We start from the raw sequence: 17916 nt of genomic DNA on the forward strand, positions 1-17916 counted from the left end.
ATTAAGTGAGAAAGCAGAATGAGCACATTTAAAAGTCTTTCCAGCAGCCTTATTGTAATGGACTAACTATGATTAAACTGTATTTAATTTCTGCAGGGAAACAGGGTGTTTGCTGCTGGTTATGGCTACTTTTTTCATCTTGTGACCAACCAAACATCCCAAGCTCCACTTCTCTCATTTACATGGAATAGTGCACATTCTTGTACAAGGTAACTTTGGGGAAGTTCATCTACATTTTGGGTGTAACTTTTTTTTTTTTTGTAGAAGACTCATAGAGAAGGTTGAATAATGCTTGGCATCCATGTAAGATTTGATGATATATCTGAGTGAGCATCTTCGGTCATAAGTTTGGTGGTGAAGGGAAGGGGAACAGAGAGAGAGGTCATTTGAGGCGGCACAGGACACAGGACGCCTTTTGTGGCCAGAGAACAATTTCATAGAGAGATGAATTAAACTCCCAAGAGACTGGGGGCCCTTGGGAGGCCAGAATGCCTGAGCTCAGGAGCTGAGTGGGGAGACGAGGTTTGGAGAAGAGGCTCTTTGCCTGTGACTTGCACACTGTGAGATGAGAGTGACTAGTTCAAGGTCTTTGCTATTTAGAGGATGCAGTCATCTGCTAAGAGCAAGGACTGGGAAACATGGTAGAAAGGTAAGGAAAATGTGAGCTTCAGAGTCAGTCGGGACTTGATTCAGAGCTGGACTTTGAGTAACTTGCTTTTTTCTAAAGAGTCAGACCTTTATTTGTAAAATAGGGACACATCTCTATTGAAAGTTTGATTTGAAAATTAGAGATGACTTATGTTATACACCTAAGAGAACATCTGGAATATGGTAGGAACTCAATAATTGATAGAAATAATTCTATTAAGCAATTTATTATTAATATTATTATTTTTGACTGTGTTGTGTGGCTTGTGTGATCTTGTTTCCCTGACCAGGGATTGAATCTGCAACCTCAGCAGTGAAAGTGCAGAATGCTAACTACTGGACCTCCAGGGAATTCCTCAATATAAATGATTCTGATAATAGTTACATTAGTAATAGTGAGATAATATTGTAATGATGGGAAATTATAAGGAGACTAGAATGAGGATTAAGCACCCTTGTTCAGCCATGTTGAAGTGCTGGCTGAGGTACGATCAGTACATGTGTCATGAAATTATTATTAAGATAATGAAGTTTTTTTTTTTTATCTAGCAGCTTTCAGCAACCCTGGGATATGAGGGGAGAAGGTATCCAAAAATGCCACAATGCTAGGTCATTTCAGGGAGAAGCACAAAAGTTGCACGGGTTATAGGCTCTGGTATATGGCTTCCTCAGCAAAGGGGTGGATCTAGAAGAGGCTGATGGAAGAGTGGGGCTCTGTAGGGCTAGTCAGGGGTGTCCAGGTTCCTAGGAAGGAGCTGATAGAATTTACAGGGGCTGATAGAATGGAATAGCACCACGGCAACTGCACCTTGTTGAGATCCAGGAGCAGGTCACAGAGGGTGACAGAAAGAAAGGCTGAGGGATGGGCAGTGACCATTAGAGAGCAGATCTCCTCTTCAGTCTCACTTATTCCCTTATTCAGTATCTTCAGTTTTATATTTTCCAATGAGTGAGACATATGGAATGCAGAAATCAGCCAGATTTCACTCTTTATCTTTCTCCCTAGGTCTGGTCTCTTTGTATACCCTAAGTTTCAGCCACCTTGGGATAATAGGGCTGGCTCCACCCTGTTCCAGAATTTCACAGTTTGGGGAAGTGCAGGTGGTGCCCAGGTATGTTTCTTTAATTTTTTTAAAGTTAGAAATGTCATTCATTTTCTTATTCTGCATCTGTACTTAAAAGGCGATGATTTGTTTCTGGGGGAGGATTGCTATATTATCACAGCTTTAAGGAGCCAACAGCATCATAGGTGTGTGTGTCAAATAGTTGTTGAATGAACAGATTCCTAATCAGTAAGCCAAGGTTTGTCCATTGCCTCTGTGGTGACTTTTCAGAAGCTCTAATAGGGAACAACAGAATCGTAGAGATTTGCAACCAAGAAGAATCAAAGGAGGTCATCTATTCTTCCCCTCACGTGCTTATTTGGGGAAAAAATTAAGGCTCAGAAAGTAAAGGGATTTGCCAAGGTTACACTGTTTGTTAGTAGCAAAATCAGGTGCAGAATCCAGACTGCAAAAGTTGTGTGGTTGATACCTAACATCCGCTTTCAGTCGTAAGAAAAAGTGCTGTTCATCAATGAAACACAAAAATTCCAGGTCAAAGTGGCATTCTCACCTTTACCAATGGGCCAAATTTTATTTTATTTGAAAGGAAAATGCTCATGTTACTCATTTACTTTTCCTTATTGCAGTGACTTCTTATAAGAAAGCTTTGTATGCTCACTATTACCAATACCATGTAAAAATTATCCAGGGTCTCTATTTGGTGTTACATAGAGAAAATTACATACATTTGGTCTCTGCCATGGAGAAATATGGAGCCTAAGATACAAAGATGAAGAGATACATCTACAGGACATGCAGAAAATAGAATAAAGCATATAATTAAGTCACAGTAAGAAGGTTAGGTATTTATTTCACATATTCAACATAAGGAAAATGATCATAGATGGGGGGAAAGTTCCAAGATACAAAATTGGGGTAGCTAACAGGAAGAATCCCAGTTGTACTAAATATTTTGTTTTCATTAAATTTGATGAAGTACTTTGTTTCTCATTAGCACAATGAATATAGTGGGGATCCCTCTTATGCAGAGGAACAATTTGTGCCTTCCAGAGGGTCTGATGCCTGTAATGAAGTAAAAACTGTTGTCAAATTAGTTCAGGTCATAGCTATATTGTTTACATAGACCTCTGTGTCTTCAAAGATCTATCATTCTATAAAAGGTAATGTAGAGTGCATGTAGAGTGGGAAATGCAAGCTATTCAGTTCTTGAAAAGTCAAGCACAAAAACTGATTGACAAGTAAAAGCACTAACCTATGGTAAATCAAGGTTGCTGCTGCTGCTGCTGCCGCCTCGCTTCAGTCGTGTCCGACTCTGTGCGACCCCATAGACGGCAGCCCACCAGGCTCCCCCGTCCCTGGGATTCTCCAGGCAAGAACACTGGAGTGGGTTGCCATTTCCTTCTCCAATGCATGAAAGTTTACCTTGGCCTTAATTAATAGGAGACTCCCACTTGAAGATACAAATGTAAACATGGCCCTATTTAATAAACAAAGGGGTGACTGTGTAAGTTTAACTGGCAGTCCTGACCTTCACCCTGATTTTCAAAATGGTTGAACTGAGAGCTGGGAGAAGTAAAAAGTCTTGCTGAAGATCACATGATTAGCTAATATCAGTGCCAGGTTAAAAACTTAGGCCTCTGTTCCCCAAGCTAGTGTAATTCTTTCAACTCTAACAAGCGTGTTTGGGTAATCCTTGATCCTTGTTTGGAGCCACTAATCTAAGCTGTAATACACATAGAATGTATTTTGAGTCTATAGTCATGCTGAATTACTTATTTCATATTTGCAAGTGTTTGACAATCTTAGTTAATAACACTGAGGTAAATATTAAATACTGGAGTTCCTGGATGTTTTGTTTTTCTCCATCAATTTTGTGTGATTTGACAGTTGCAAGCTTATTTTAAATACATGAAGAATTCACATTGACCTTTATAATGCATCAGTTGTTAGGAAGAGAAATGAAAAGTGCAGAGGGGATGTTACCAAAGGGGGCTAGTTAATGCTGACCTCATGGCAACTTTGGGATGCCTGCACAGATATTGATGGACAAAAGCTGCTTAAATATGATATAGCACACTCATTTATACTTAATCAACAATTAAAGAAGCTACAGGAGATCTGCAAGAAAAGTAGAGCCTCAGACCTTTGACATAACATATATTGTTGCTTTTATAGATTTTTAGAAGTAGCGATCTTCACCTGAAAAACTTCCAGATTTATGCATGCAGAGATTTTGGAATTGATGTCTTGGAAAGTGATGCAAATACATCAATTACTGACAGCTTACTACTTGGTCATTTTGCCCACAAGGTAAGTGTCTTCATGTGATTCTTTTAAGTTGTTCATCAAAACAGAATCATATGTTCTGGGTCCTTTGATGATTCAGGATATGTAATTTTAATAGAATTCTTTAGCAAGTCTTGTGTTTAGTTGGTCAAAGTTAGAGGATTCTTTGATTTGTAGCAGGGGTGATATTTATCATAAAATTCAAGCACACATAACATTTCAGTGTGTTGTGTTCATATAAATCACAAAAGCCCTGAGTGGCTCACAGAACTCTTATCTGGTTGCAATTTAGGGTTTTTATCCACACCAATTAAAAAGTCTAATAATTTTAGGTTCATTTACTCTAACCTCACAAAGTTTATGAAATAGTGTGAGTCCATTTCGTCTTTATGGACTGTGGTTTGCCAAGTTTCAACATCAACATTTTGTTCATAGAGTTCTTACTCTATTTAGGGCCCCCTCCCATAAAAAAATGGTGATATAAATTTGTGTTGTTTGCTATAGTTTACTAGGGTTTCTTAAGTGATCCCCTAATACTTACCTCAGTGTGTGTGTCTACGTGATAAACATCAAACTATGGATGACTTCCCCACCGCTGCATGGCCAGGGGACAAGAATGTAGCTGAGCAGAGGACTTCTTGGGTAAGAAGTACTAGTTCTCAAGGGAAGTCCATGGTGGCTATTGGTTTCTGACCTATTATGAGTCCCTTCGTTCTTTTTCTTGAAGGAGTTACATGCATTTTAGTGTCACAGTTCAGAATAATCATAGATGGAAGGGACCTAGAGTACTTCTGGGGACCAAGGGAGGAGTGTTCTCTTTAGCTCATTCCTGAATGCTTTGACCAACTGACATTTAAGTGATAAGTTTTTACTTTGGTGCTTCCTTTGATGATTCATAACTACAGATACCAATATTGAGTTTAAAAAATCACTTTCTTATTAAGCTACATTTTCCTACATTTAATTCTCCAGCTTCCTTCCTTCTTTCTCTTCCGAATCCTTGTTTTTAGGAGGGAAATACCTGCCAGTTTTTCCTTTTCTCTGAAAAGATTACCACCTTGAGAGATGATTCTTCTTTTCAAGTTCCTTAGTTTTCAAGAGAGATGAGACCCAGATTTAGATTCTGTGATGCGGGTTGACCTAAGGCCCATAAATTTCTCAGAAACAACCTTAGAGAAGATGCTAAAAACAAAACACCCATCAAGCTGAAGAACTAAGTGTCCTGGCAAATTAATGTCACAACATCTTAATTGATGCTAAATAGACATCATAATTAGAGGAAGAGTGACATAAATTAAGATTCAGATTATGACAAAAGGGTGCTTATCATAACAAAATATAATCTCACCCCTGGGGTATAATTCACCAGCGATGCAATACAGCGGAGAACTTCTCAGTCTCCTAACAAGTAAGTGCAGGACCAAAGTCCTTGGATGGAAAATGTTAAACATTTTTTATAGGCATGATCTAGGTCTTAGTTAGGATCTGAATCTTAAAGCCATGCAATTTTATTGTGTATGTGTATGACATTATCACATATACACAATGGAATATTACTCAGCTATTAAAAATGAAACTGGGCCATTTGTAGAGACATGGATGGACCTAGAGGTTGTCATAGAGGGTGAAATAAGTCAGAAAGAGAAAAATGCTATAAATCGATGCATAAATGTGGACTCTAGAAGAGTGGTACGGATGAACCTATTTGCAGGGCAGGAAAAAAGATGCAGATGTAGAGAACGTGTGGGCACAGTGGTAAAGGGGGAGTGGGATGGGTTGGGAGATTGGGGTTGCCATATATACACTATCACGTGTAAAGTAGATCACTAGTATATGCAGGGAGCTCAGCTCAATGTTCCGTGGCGACCTAGAAGGGTGGGATGGGGAGGGGGTGGAAAGGAGATCCAAGAGGGAGGAATATATGTATACTATAAGTGATTCAATTCATTGAACAGCAGAAACTAACACAATATTGTAAAGCAACTATATCCCAATAAAACATAAATAAAGTCATGTAATATTAGAGATAAGTAATACCTAAGAGAGGATCTAGTTAGAACTCCTAAATTTACAGGTACAGAAATGGAGGCTTTGAGAAGCCATATGAGAACCCAAGATCATGCCCAGTATTGTGGAGCTTGGACCACCTGGATATCACGCCTGGTCCAATACTCATTTAATTACATATGGGAAAATGGCCTTGGCACAAAGTATTTATTAGTGCTTACTCCAATATTCTCTGAAGTGTTTTCCATGGAAGGCTAGTTCCAAGAGAGGGTCTGAGAAAAGGAAGATTCTTAGGTTAATTACATATAGGATATGCTAGGCACCGTGGTAAAAAGTCTGCCTGCCAATGTAGGAGACACAGGAGATGCAGGTTCAATCCCAGGATTGGGAAGATCCCCTGGAGTAGGAAATGGCAGCCCTCTCCAGTATTCTTGCCTGGAAAATTCCGTGGACAGAGGAGCCTGGCAGGCTACAGTCTGCAAGGTCCCAAAGAGTCAGAAAAGACTGAGTGACTGAGCATACACATGCATACACATGCTGTTTACCATCCCTCCCATCCTCTGAAATTCACATTGCGTATTAACCCATTAAAGTCTTTGCAAAGTTCTAGGGTTAAAAACAAACAAACGAAAAAAATCTATGAATCTTTATTTAGCACACTATTGCTCAGATTTATTTGGGAACTGCTTTATTGCTGTATAAAATTGTGTTAGTTGTTTTTTTGTTTTAAAAAGGATGCCAACCTCTCTTTGGTTGTAGAAATCTGACTTTAGCCTCTTTCTTTCAAATCTGCCATTTCTTTAGGAATTAAAAGTTTCAGACACTTTGGCTTAATCATTCTCAGACCTTCTACCTGCATGTTTTGGTGACACACAATGATCAGTGAGTCATGTTTTAAAACAAACACTAGTTTCTGGAAGAATTGTTTATTAGAAAGGATTTTTTCCCATTAGACATATTTGTTTATGTTGGTACTTTCATACCCAACATTACCTTGGTATTGAGATAAGTAGAATAATTTTCAGTGAGAATGGCTTTATTATGCAAGAGATGTGCAAACCACCACTATACATCCAAGCTTGGTCATTGTGGTTTGTTTATTCTGCTATACTAGCCTTGCTTTTATTTATTTATTTAAATATTTTATTTTATTTTTAAACTTTACAAAATTGTATTAGTTTTGCCAAATATCAAAATGAATCCGCCACAGGTATACATGTGTTCCCCATCCTGAACCCTCCTCCCTCCTCCCTCCCCATACCATCCCTCTGGGTCGTCCCAGTGCACCAGCCCCAAGCATCCAGTATCATGCATTGAACCTGGACTGGCAACTTGTTTCATACATGATATTTTACATGTTTCAATGCCATTCTCCCAAATCTCCCCACCCTCTCCCTCTCCCACAGAGTCCATAAGACTGTTCTATACATCAGTGTCTCTTTTGCTGTCTCGTACGCACGGTTATTGTCAGCACCCCCTTCCACAGTCTCCAAGATGCCCTGATTTGGATGTAAATTATGATCACCCCACTTTTGGAAGTACCTGTACGATGGTTGCCTTTTTGTTGTTATTGTAATTCATCCAAGCAAATGATACTACTTAAAAAAAAAATCTTATTTGGGAAAATGCTGTTGAGGGTGCTTCATTCTATTTCTCTCAGGGTTACTTTTCATTTTCACTTGTGGATTTGTCTTCCTCAATTTAGAACTTTCATCTTTTTGTTTCTCTAAATTCCATCCTAGGTCTCCTTCTTTTCTACATATACTTGCTGTCCCTGGGAGAAATCTCATTTTCTCTAGTGGTTTCAATTACCATTCACATGCTGATGTCTCCCATATATTTGCATTTATTTCTACCATTTTATCTTGTGCTTTCAGTTTGAAATTCATTATCTATGCTTTTTTCCCCTACTTTTCAAACTTGATTTGTCTTGCATTGAATAATATCTTTTTTAATATACACTCATTTGAAAGTTATTCATTCTGTTAAAATCGTATAGGTTCTTGGACTTAAATTTGTGACACGCCTGCTCATCTTCACAAAGTTTTAATTACGTTGGCACTGTTAAACTTCACCTGAGCCATGCAAGGACCTTAAACTTCTTTAACTTCTTCACCCTCTCGTCTCATTCATTACTTTTCTCTAGTATTTGTTCTACTTTTTAAAACAGATGTTTCATGGAAATATGACATTTATGCGGAAAAGTGCACAAATCACAAGTGAAGCGCTCTATGAATTTTTGTAAAGCAAAATCACATGCATACCACCCAGATCTAGAAATAGAACATCATCAGTTCCTCTAAAACCTCTAATGTCTGCTCCCAGTTAACCCCAACCCCTACCCCCCAGCCAAAGGAGAACCATTATTCAGAATTCTCAAGTATAGGTTAATTTCAAATCTGTTTTTGAACTTCATGTAAGTGGAAGCATGCATCGTGCAACTCTAATGTGCCTGGCTTCTTTGGCATATTATTATGTCTGTGAGATTCATTCATGTTTTTATATGTTTCAATAATTTATTCTTCCAATTGTTATGTCATTGTTGTTGTTCAGTCAATAAGTCATGTCCAACTGTTTGCAACCCCATGGACTGCAGCACACCAGGCTTCCCTGTCCTTTACCATCTCCCAGAGTTTGCTCAAACTCATATCTGTGGAGTCAGTAATGCCACCCAACCATCTTGGGTTATCTGTCATCCCTTTCTCCTCCTGTCTTCAATCTTTCCCAGAATCAGGGTCTTTTCCAATAAGTCGTCTCGTCGCATCAGGTGGCCAAAGTATTGGAGCTTCAGCTTCAACATCAGTCCTTTCAATGAATAGTCAGGATTGATTTCATTTAGGATTGACTGGTTTGATCTCCTTGAAGTCCAAGGGACTCTCAAGAGTCTTCTCCAGCACCACAATTCAAAAGCATCAGTTCTTCCCTTTTATGGACTGTATCATAGTTTTTAAAGCCATGTTGCTATTGCTGGACATTTGCCTGTTTCCAGTTTAGGGTTATTACAGAGAAAGGTGTTATGAACAATCTTCTATATGTATCTTGGTGTTCACAAGCATGCATATCTGTTGAGTATGTGCCAGATTTTAAAACTGCTGGCTTAGAGGCTGGCCCTTTAGCTTTGGTGGATGATGCCAAACCCCACACAATCCCAGGTGTTTAACTTGTACCACCAGTTTGCAAAAAGTGTTTCAGAGCTAGGTCTTGGAATTTTTCTTGACCAACATTCTGTAGAATTTCTTCATGTCTCTGTAGTGTTCTTGTTCCTAATTCCCCCATCTTCTTCTTTTCTGATTTAACTCTCATTGTTTTAGCCTATGGTAACTTTTTAAACTGATGGTCTATGGAAGGTAAAGATTTTGACCTAAAAATGGAGACCCCATTCTTGGAAGGCTGTTACTATAGACCACTAGGTTGGAGTTCACTTTGCCTTGATGCTTTGGAGTTGATGCTTCATTGTCTTCTATCTTCTAGCCCTGAAGTTAAAGGGTTTTTAGATACTTCATGGAAACCATATATAGGATGGATAAACAGGGAACTGTATTCAATATCCTGTGATAAACCATAATGGAAAGTAATTTTAAAAGGGATGTGCATGTAACTGGAAGACTTCCCCAGTGGCTCAACGGTAAAGAATCTGCCTTCAATGCAGGAGATTTGGTTTGACCCCTGGGTCAGGAAGATTCCCCTGGAGAAAGAAATGGAAACCTACTCCAATATTTTTGCTGGGTAAATCCCATAGACAGAGGAGCCTGGTGGGCTACAGTCCATGGGATCACAAAACGGTCAGACATGACTTAATGGCTAAACAACACAAATGTATATAGCTGAGTGACTTTGCAAAAAAACACACAAAACCCCCAGTTTATAGATAGTCTAATTCTAAGTCTTTTATATGTAACCTATTAGTTTTTCCTCTTTGGAGATTTTTGGGATCTTGTCCTCATCCCTGGTATTTGTAATTTCAATATGATGTAACTTTGCTATGGCTTTTTCTTCTAACCACTCTGCTAGGCAGTGGGCAGGACTTTTCAGTCTGGAAAGTCATATCCTTTCATTCTGGGAAATTTTCTTATTTCTTTGATAATTATGTCCTCTATATTTTCTGTTTTATTTAAACTCTTATTATTTTGATATTAGCTTTCCTGAATTACTTTTCTAATCTTCTTAATTTCTCTCTGATTTCCCATTGCCTTTTTATCCTACTTTCTTAGATTTTTTTTCTATTTAATGTATTAATTCTACTCTCCTATTATTTTTTTTCTGAAAAATTCCTTTTTAGTCTTCTTTCATGAACATGATACTCTTATTTCGCTGATGTTATTAAGTTTCCCTTCTGATTTCTATACTGGCATTGTCTCCACTGGGTTTTGTTTCTCCTGTTTGTTTCTTTTTCTCACTGTCTTCCAGGTGGAGACTCTTGACAGTTTCTGGTGATCCTCAAACATACATCTATTTTGGGCAGTGGAACAGTGAAGCAGTAACAGCTTGATTAGATGGTGTTTGTTGAAGAGGTTTTACAGAAAATCCTGGACGCAGTTTTTGTTGTTTTTTAGACTTTTTAATATTTATTTTTTTATATTGACATACAGTAAAATGGACTTTTTGGTGTACAGTTCTGTAAATGTTTAACATAGGAGTAGATTTATGTAACCACCACTAAGATATGGAACAGTTGCATCAGCCTGAAAAAACCCTCCCTTTGGCTCCATCTCTGTAGCTACACCTTCTTTTCATATCCCCGTGGAGGTCGCTAATCTATTCCGTCACTGTAGCTTTTTCTTTTCAACAGTCATACGAATGGGATAACATAGCATGTAACCTTTTGAGACTGGCTTCTTTCACTGGCAGATACCTTTGGTATTTATCTAACTTGCTGCAAGAAACAATATTTTATTCCTTGTTATTGTGGGGGACAGTATTCCACTATATGGATGTACCACAGTTTATTCATTTGTTGAAGGACATTTGAACTGTTTCCAGATTTGGTGATTGACTACAAATAAAATTGTCTCAACCATCTGTTTAAGGCTTTTGTATGAACCTAAGTTTCCATTGGAGAAGGCAATGGCACCCCACTCCAGTACTTCTGCCTGGAAAATCCCATGGATGGAGGAGCCTGGTAGGCTGCAGTCCATGGGGTCGCTAGAGTCGGACACGACTGAGCGACTTCACTTTCACTCTTCACTTTCATGCATTGGAGAAGGAAATGGCAACCCACTCCAGTATTCTTGCCTGGAGAATCCCAGGGACGGGGGAACCTGGTGGGCTGCTGTCTATGGGGTCGCACAGAGTTGGACACGACTGAAGCGACTTAGCAGCAGCAGCAGCAGCAAGTTTTCATTTCTCTAAAGTAAATGCTTAGGAGTTGAATTGTTAAGTCAGTGATGTGTGCATCCATGCTAAGTCGCTTCAGTCCTGTCTGACTCTTTGAGACCCCATGGACTGTAGCCTGCCAGGCTCTTTTGTCCATGAAATTCTCCAGGCAAGAGTACTGGAACGGGTTGTCATGCCTTCCTCCAGGGATCTTCCTGACCCAGGGATAAAGCCTGTGTCTCTTATGGCTCCTGCATTGTCAGGCAGGATCTTTACCACTAGCACCACTTCGGAAGCCCCTAGGTCAATAATAAGATTATGTTAACTTTGTTAAAAAGTACCAAACAATTTTCCACAGTGTTTGTGCCATTTTGCATTCCCACCAGCAGTGTATGAAAATTTCAATTATTTTTTTTCTTCATCAGGGTTTGTTTTGTCACTAATTTTTATTTAACCCTCTAATAGGTGTGTAGGATATTGCATTGTGATCCTTTGTGATATATATGTGCTTTGCAAATATTTTCTCTTAGTCTGTAGCTTGTCTTTTTACTCACTTAGTTGCTTTTATTCATGTATTAAAATTGTATTTCATTTGACCAGTTCTCTCATTTTTCTTTCCTTATCCCCCTTCCAAATCACAGGGAAACCTGTGTATGTCAGCTGGGATCAAATCTCCCAGAAGGTGGGAACTGAGAGTTTCTAACACAACCTTTGTGAATTTTGATCTCACTCACTGTGTGGCCATCAGGACCTGTTCAGGCTGCTCCCAAGGACAGGGTAAGTTGTTTGAGTAGATAAGACAAATAATAAAACTAGTAAATGAGTCCAGTACTCACATAAATGTGATAAATAGTGTCAAAGCCATTGGGAATCATTATTTCTTTTACTTATGAGATTTCTTTAAGAGGAACTAAAGATCTTCTTGATGAGGGTGAAAGAGGAGAGTGAAAAAACTGGTTTAAAATTCAACATTCAAAAAACTAAAATCGTGGCATCTGGTCCCATTATTTCATGGCAAAAGAAGGGGAAAAAAAATGGAAGCAGTGACAGATTTTATTTTCTTGGACTCCAAAACCACTGGATGGTGACTGCAACCATGAAATTAAAAGATGCTTGCTCCTTGGAAGAAAAGCTATGACAAACCTAGACAACGTATTAAAAAGCAGAAACATCAATGTCACTTTGCTGACAAAAGTGTGTATAGTCAAAGCTATGGTTTTTCCAACAGTCATGTGCAGATATGTGAGTTGTACCATAAAGAAGGCTGAGCACCAAAGAATTGATGCTTTCAATTTCTGGTGCTGGAGAAGACTCGAGAGTCCTTTGGACAGTAGGGAGGTCAAACTAGTTAATCCTAAAGGAGATCAACCCTAAATATTCACTGGAAGGACTAATGCTGAAGCTCCAATATTTTGGCCACCTGATGTGAAGAGCTGATTCATTGAAAAAGCCCCTGATGCTGGGAAAGATTGAAGGCAAGAGGAGAAGGGAGTGGCAGAGGACAAGATGGTTTAATAGCATCACTGAATCCATGGACATTGAGCAAACTCTGGGAGATAGTAAATGACAGGGAAGCCTGGTGTGCTGTAGTCCATGGGGTCTCAGAGTTGGACACGACTTAGTGACTGAACAACAACAACATAAGATTTCATCAGTAGAAACTGCTGTTCAAATCTCCTAAAAGAAATTCTAGAGGAGGCCAGGTGCTCCCAATATGGTTCTTGCAGCTCCCCGGCCTTTCCCTACCTGGTACCTGTCATACTCTATTATGATAGTTCCATGTCTCTGCTGGATTCTGAGCTTCACAAATGCAGGGACCACAGCTCTCTCTCATATTGAAATATAGTTGATTTACAATATTGTATTAGCTTCTGTACAAATAGTGATTCAATATTTTTATGGATTACACTCCATTTAAAGTTCTTAAAAATATTGACTATCTTCCCTGTGCTGTACAATATATCCTTGTAGCTAATTTACTTTGTACATAGTAGTTTGTACATCTTGAGCCGCTCCCTTATTGTGCCTTACCCATGTCCCTCTCCCCACTGGTAGCCACTAGTTTATTCTCTGTATCTGATCACATCTCTTTTGCTCAGAGTTTTATCCTTAGTAACCAGTAGTCTGGTGCCCAGTAGGTTCACTGATTAAATCAATGAATGGAGTTGGATGATATACATATGGATATGAACTAATACACATACAAGCTTTCCTGAAAGAGCTAGAGTTCAGGAACCTTATGTTTTCAACAGCCCAAGGCTTTTTGTACACACAGAGAGACCATAAGAATTCTTGTTCACTTGTTAACCACTTCTCAGAGGTGGTGAGAAATACCTTGGAGAACTCATGGGCTAAGGTGAAAGAACTAGAGAGCAATCTAGTTGATTTGATCATTGTAAACAGACAAACCAAGTGGTTCAAGTAAATATGCTCTTGTGGTTTGAATTGCCAATTTAGGTAATTGTTTGCTTTTTTAATTAAATGAATAATCAGTAAGTCTCCACTGTGCTTTTTATCCCCCCTCTATAGACAGAGCCAAAAATTGTTTTTATTTGGGTGGCATCTGAGTTTAAGATTGTAGAAATAATAATAGGAATAAAAAATGCCTTAAGACAATCACTTCAAATATTAATTCCTCAGTTAGAAGCTTCACTGTCTCATATCATTCATAAGGCACTGAAAAGGACCAAGATACTCCCTATGAGCTCTAATTTCTTCTCCCTGGATGTCCTTGGCTAAGCCATCTCTTTCATTTGTTTAAAAACTATTTAGTCCAGATTCTGTTTAAGGACCTGGGTGGTACAGAGATGAAAAGCACATAGTTTTTGTCTTCCAGGAGCTTTCCATCTAGGCACAAGAATAAATGTCTGAGCCAATGAATGTAATAGTATAATGAATCCAATACTTGAGGATTGAGCAAGGTCAGTGAGGGGAACAACAAGGAAGGGGGTCAGGTAGAACTTCATCATAGATTGCCTTGAGCAGGATTTAGAAAGGTGAAGAGAAGTTTGCAAGAAGGAAAAGAAAAGTTTTTACATATTAGGAATAGCCTATGCAAAAAAAAATTCAAAGAGCAAGTTATGATTGGGAAGTTGCAAAGAAACACAATATAGCTGACTTATAGAACTGCATGTGGTGTTAGAAAAGCAACAAGTTGCTTCCCTGGTGGCTCAGATGGTAAAGAATCTGCCTACAAAGGAGGATACCTGGGTTTGATCTCGTGGTTGGCAAGATCCCCTGGAGAAGGGAATGGCTACCTAATCCAGTATTCCTTCCTTGAGATGACAGAGGACAGAGGAGCCTGGCGGACTACAGTCCATGATGTCAAAGAGTTGGACACGACTGAGTGACTAGCACAGACACACACAGAAATTTCTGAGGTGGAATTGTAGCATCTTGAATGAATGACAGTCGAGTGCACAGACTCTACTGGGATGAGAATGAAAGCATTAGGGCCTCTCTTTGTTTATGTCTTATTTTACATTTTTCCTTTTTTATGTATTTTATAAGATACATAATACAGTAATATGGTAGCATATATACTAAGAGATGTGCCCTGAGTTTTTAAATTTTAATGACAGGGGGGTAAGTATTAGAAGACCACTGCCATTGTTTCTTCCTGGGCAACTGACTAATAGCAGAACCAGTGAATCATATGAAGGGGGTGCGAGGGAAACCCTGCTAAGACATGTAGCCCGAGAGCTGATACCTATCAAATGTGTTACTATTTGTCCATGTGATTGATTGAATATGGCTTTTGAGGGCAAATGTTTAAAGTATAAATCTCATAAGAAGTGGGGTTAGATTTGCCTTAGAAGAACTAGAGCAGAGAGATGGAAAGACCAGCCCTCAGGACCTTTAGCATTTGGTAATTAGTAATGTTCGGTGTCACTCCCAGTAGACCGCCATTTCTCACCCTTGGCATTTGGGACTGGATAATTGTTTGTTGTGGGGGCTCTCCTGTGCCTTGTAGAATGCTGGGTAGCATCCTTGTCTCTTCCCACCAGATGCCCTGCTGTCCACTCAGTTGTGACAGCCAAAAATGCTTGCAAATGGTACCAAATGTCCCCTGCAGGGCAAACCACCCCTGGTTGGGAATCACTGCCTGAGAATACAGGCTGCGTGAGGACAATGCCCCTACTATTCTTATTTCACTCTGTCTGCAGCACATAGCACAGAGCCTGACACATAGTCAACTCAGGATATATATTTTTTCTTGGACAAATAAGCCAGCAAATTGTTAAACTGTATAAATATGCAATTTTAAAATACTGAAAATAACTCAGTGACTTCAGTTGCCATTTGTGATCACCTTCTTTTGTGCCCCTGTGTCACAGTCTTTCTTCCAACTTAACAGGTGGGTTTACTGTGAAGACCAACCAGCTGAAGTTTATGAACTCTCCAAACTTGGTAGCATTTCCATCTCCTCATGCAGCCATTTTGGAAGACTTGGATGGGTCTCTGTCTGGAAAAAATAGAAGTCACATTCTTGCTTCTATGGAAACACTTCCAGCTTCTTGTGTGGTCAAAGCCAGCTTCAGCCAGCTTGTCCATGGCAGTGTCTGTGAGGAAAATGTTCTCTTTCATCGGATGTCTATTGGTTTGTAAGTTGAATTAACTCTACATTTTGGCTTGTCAATGGACACGTATATATCATTCAGGTTTTGATATTGGTAGAAGAGAAATTGTTTTCCAGATTCTGTTTGGTGTATTTAGTTCTACAGAAGTGATATGGGATAATTTTGACAGCTGTCATAAGTTTATGGTAGTTTTAGGCTGATTTAAATGACAGCTAATTTTCAATAGCAGTGGACCACATCTCATAGCCTTTGACCACTTATTGGCATTTTGAGTTAATAATTTCCTCTCAAAAAGACTTGCAACCAACAAAAAATTGAAATGTATTTAAATTAAGAGGAGTATTAATAAATTCCAATATTGTCCATTCTCATTTATATGCACCTCCTCTCCCTGAGCTCTTTTTAAGTGTTTGCTATGCTCCAGGGAAGCATTGCTGATGCTCCCTATTACTTGTGAAGTTGCTTCACACCAGTTCATTTTCCTTGTTAATTTTGTGAACTATTGGATTTGTACAATACATATTCTATTTAATATTGGAGCAAGAACTCCTTGTTTATGCTACTTGGCCTACTATTAAGTCAGGAGCTTGGCTGTTTATAATGCATAATAGGATTGCTTCTGCCCCCTTTAATTTCCAGGTAATGATTGCTGAATGACTAGGGTTCTACCGTTTACCTATTTCAAATGCATTGTATGTAATTAGCCACACTCCTTTCTCTCCTTTGTTTTAAGTGTCCTAGCTTCATGAATATTAAGTCAGGTGCTTCAGCCGGATCATGCTGGCATCTTATTTAAACAGGTAAACTCCACAGAGAGGGAGTCAGTATGGTCAGGTTTGCACTAAGTCTGCATTCTGAATGCATATGCCATCCGTATCTTGACATTCTGCTTTAGACACCTTAGTAATACCCTGCTAGCATGGAATTGTCTGAAAACATTCCACTTTTGCTTTTCAAGCTGTTTATTATTCTAGCTAATGTTAATGGACCCAATTCCAATGAGTAATAACAGTATGGAGCAATATGTTTTCATTTCTAATCATTTTGATTATGCAGAGCATGCCTTTCATTCTTAGGGCTGCATCCTGATTTTTATTATTTTTGTGATTTTAACAAAGATGTTTTTAAGGAGCATTTTGAGGTTTACAAAAGTGAGCCATTTATTTCTTATATTATGCATTTCTTTTAATGAAAAAATAGATTTGTGTAGTTAAAAAGAACATTATGTGCTTGTATAACACTGATTTCTCTGGGTTCTTGATATTCCTTTTCTATGTCTTGAAAACCTACTGGGAGACTGTATCTGAAGGTGGCATTTAGCAGTGTGGCATTAGAAACCTCTGCAGTTGTAATCCTTCTGAGCACCTGTTCTTGGAAGTCTTGAGGGCAGGCAGGACACCTAGGTGCTTGCTTTGGCAGCAAGTCATGATCCCAGCACTCAAGGACTGACAAGGTCTAAAAGAAAATAATCCTGATACTGTATTCTGAGTAGATTCAGAAGATCCCTACTAGGGTGAAACACTTGCCTTGGTTTGTTTGGAATTTTCTTGGTTTTAAAATACAAAATCTCATGTCCCAGAAACCCCTTCAGTCTTGAGAAAACCAAGATGGTTGGTCACCCTACTCCCTAGGCTTCTATTTAAACATTTTCAGGTTGATTCACAGATCTGTGGACAAATGCTCAATGACTCCAAGCCTAAGAGAGGCTCAGCACACTCCCAGTTATGAGTCTCTTAGCCCTGTGTCCTCATCTCTGGGGTGAGATGGTTAGATTAGATGATCTCTAAGGCGTTGCTAGTCAGAGTGCATCAGTGGGACCTGGGACTAGATGCAGAGAATCTCAAACTCAGCCTAGACGTTCTGAGTCAGGACCCCTGGGGAATTTATACTCAAGTTTTAGAAGCACTGCTCTCAGGTCTTTCTAACTTGATATTTCCAGATTCTATCCCCAGTTATTTGTGTTCAGTGACTTGATCTCTGTCCCAGAGCATTATAACCTCATTAGGAACATGTCAGAG

The 17916-nt window shown here is 39.0% G+C and overlaps 1 protein-coding gene across 4 annotated transcripts in view; it reads left to right on the forward strand.

The window, feature by feature from the left end:
* Positions 1-17916, forward strand: part of PKHD1 (PKHD1 ciliary IPT domain containing fibrocystin/polyductin) — a 445850-nt gene that overhangs the window by 199150 nt on the left and 228784 nt on the right. For all 4 annotated transcript variants that reach the window (XM_044929073.2, XM_044929075.2, XM_044929078.2 and 1 more), the window contains 5 exons: positions 97-209; positions 1655-1760; positions 3888-4022; positions 11960-12095; positions 15676-15922. In XM_044929073.2, the coding sequence (XP_044785008.2) occupies positions 97-209; positions 1655-1760; positions 3888-4022; positions 11960-12095; positions 15676-15922 (737 nt within the window). The remainder of the gene's footprint in view (positions 1-96; positions 210-1654; positions 1761-3887; positions 4023-11959; positions 12096-15675; positions 15923-17916) is intronic.

The sequence above is a fragment of the Bubalus bubalis genome, chromosome 2, assembly GCF_019923935.1.
Source record: "Bubalus bubalis isolate 160015118507 breed Murrah chromosome 2, NDDB_SH_1, whole genome shotgun sequence".
Lineage (NCBI taxonomy): Eukaryota > Metazoa > Chordata > Mammalia > Artiodactyla > Bovidae > Bubalus > Bubalus bubalis.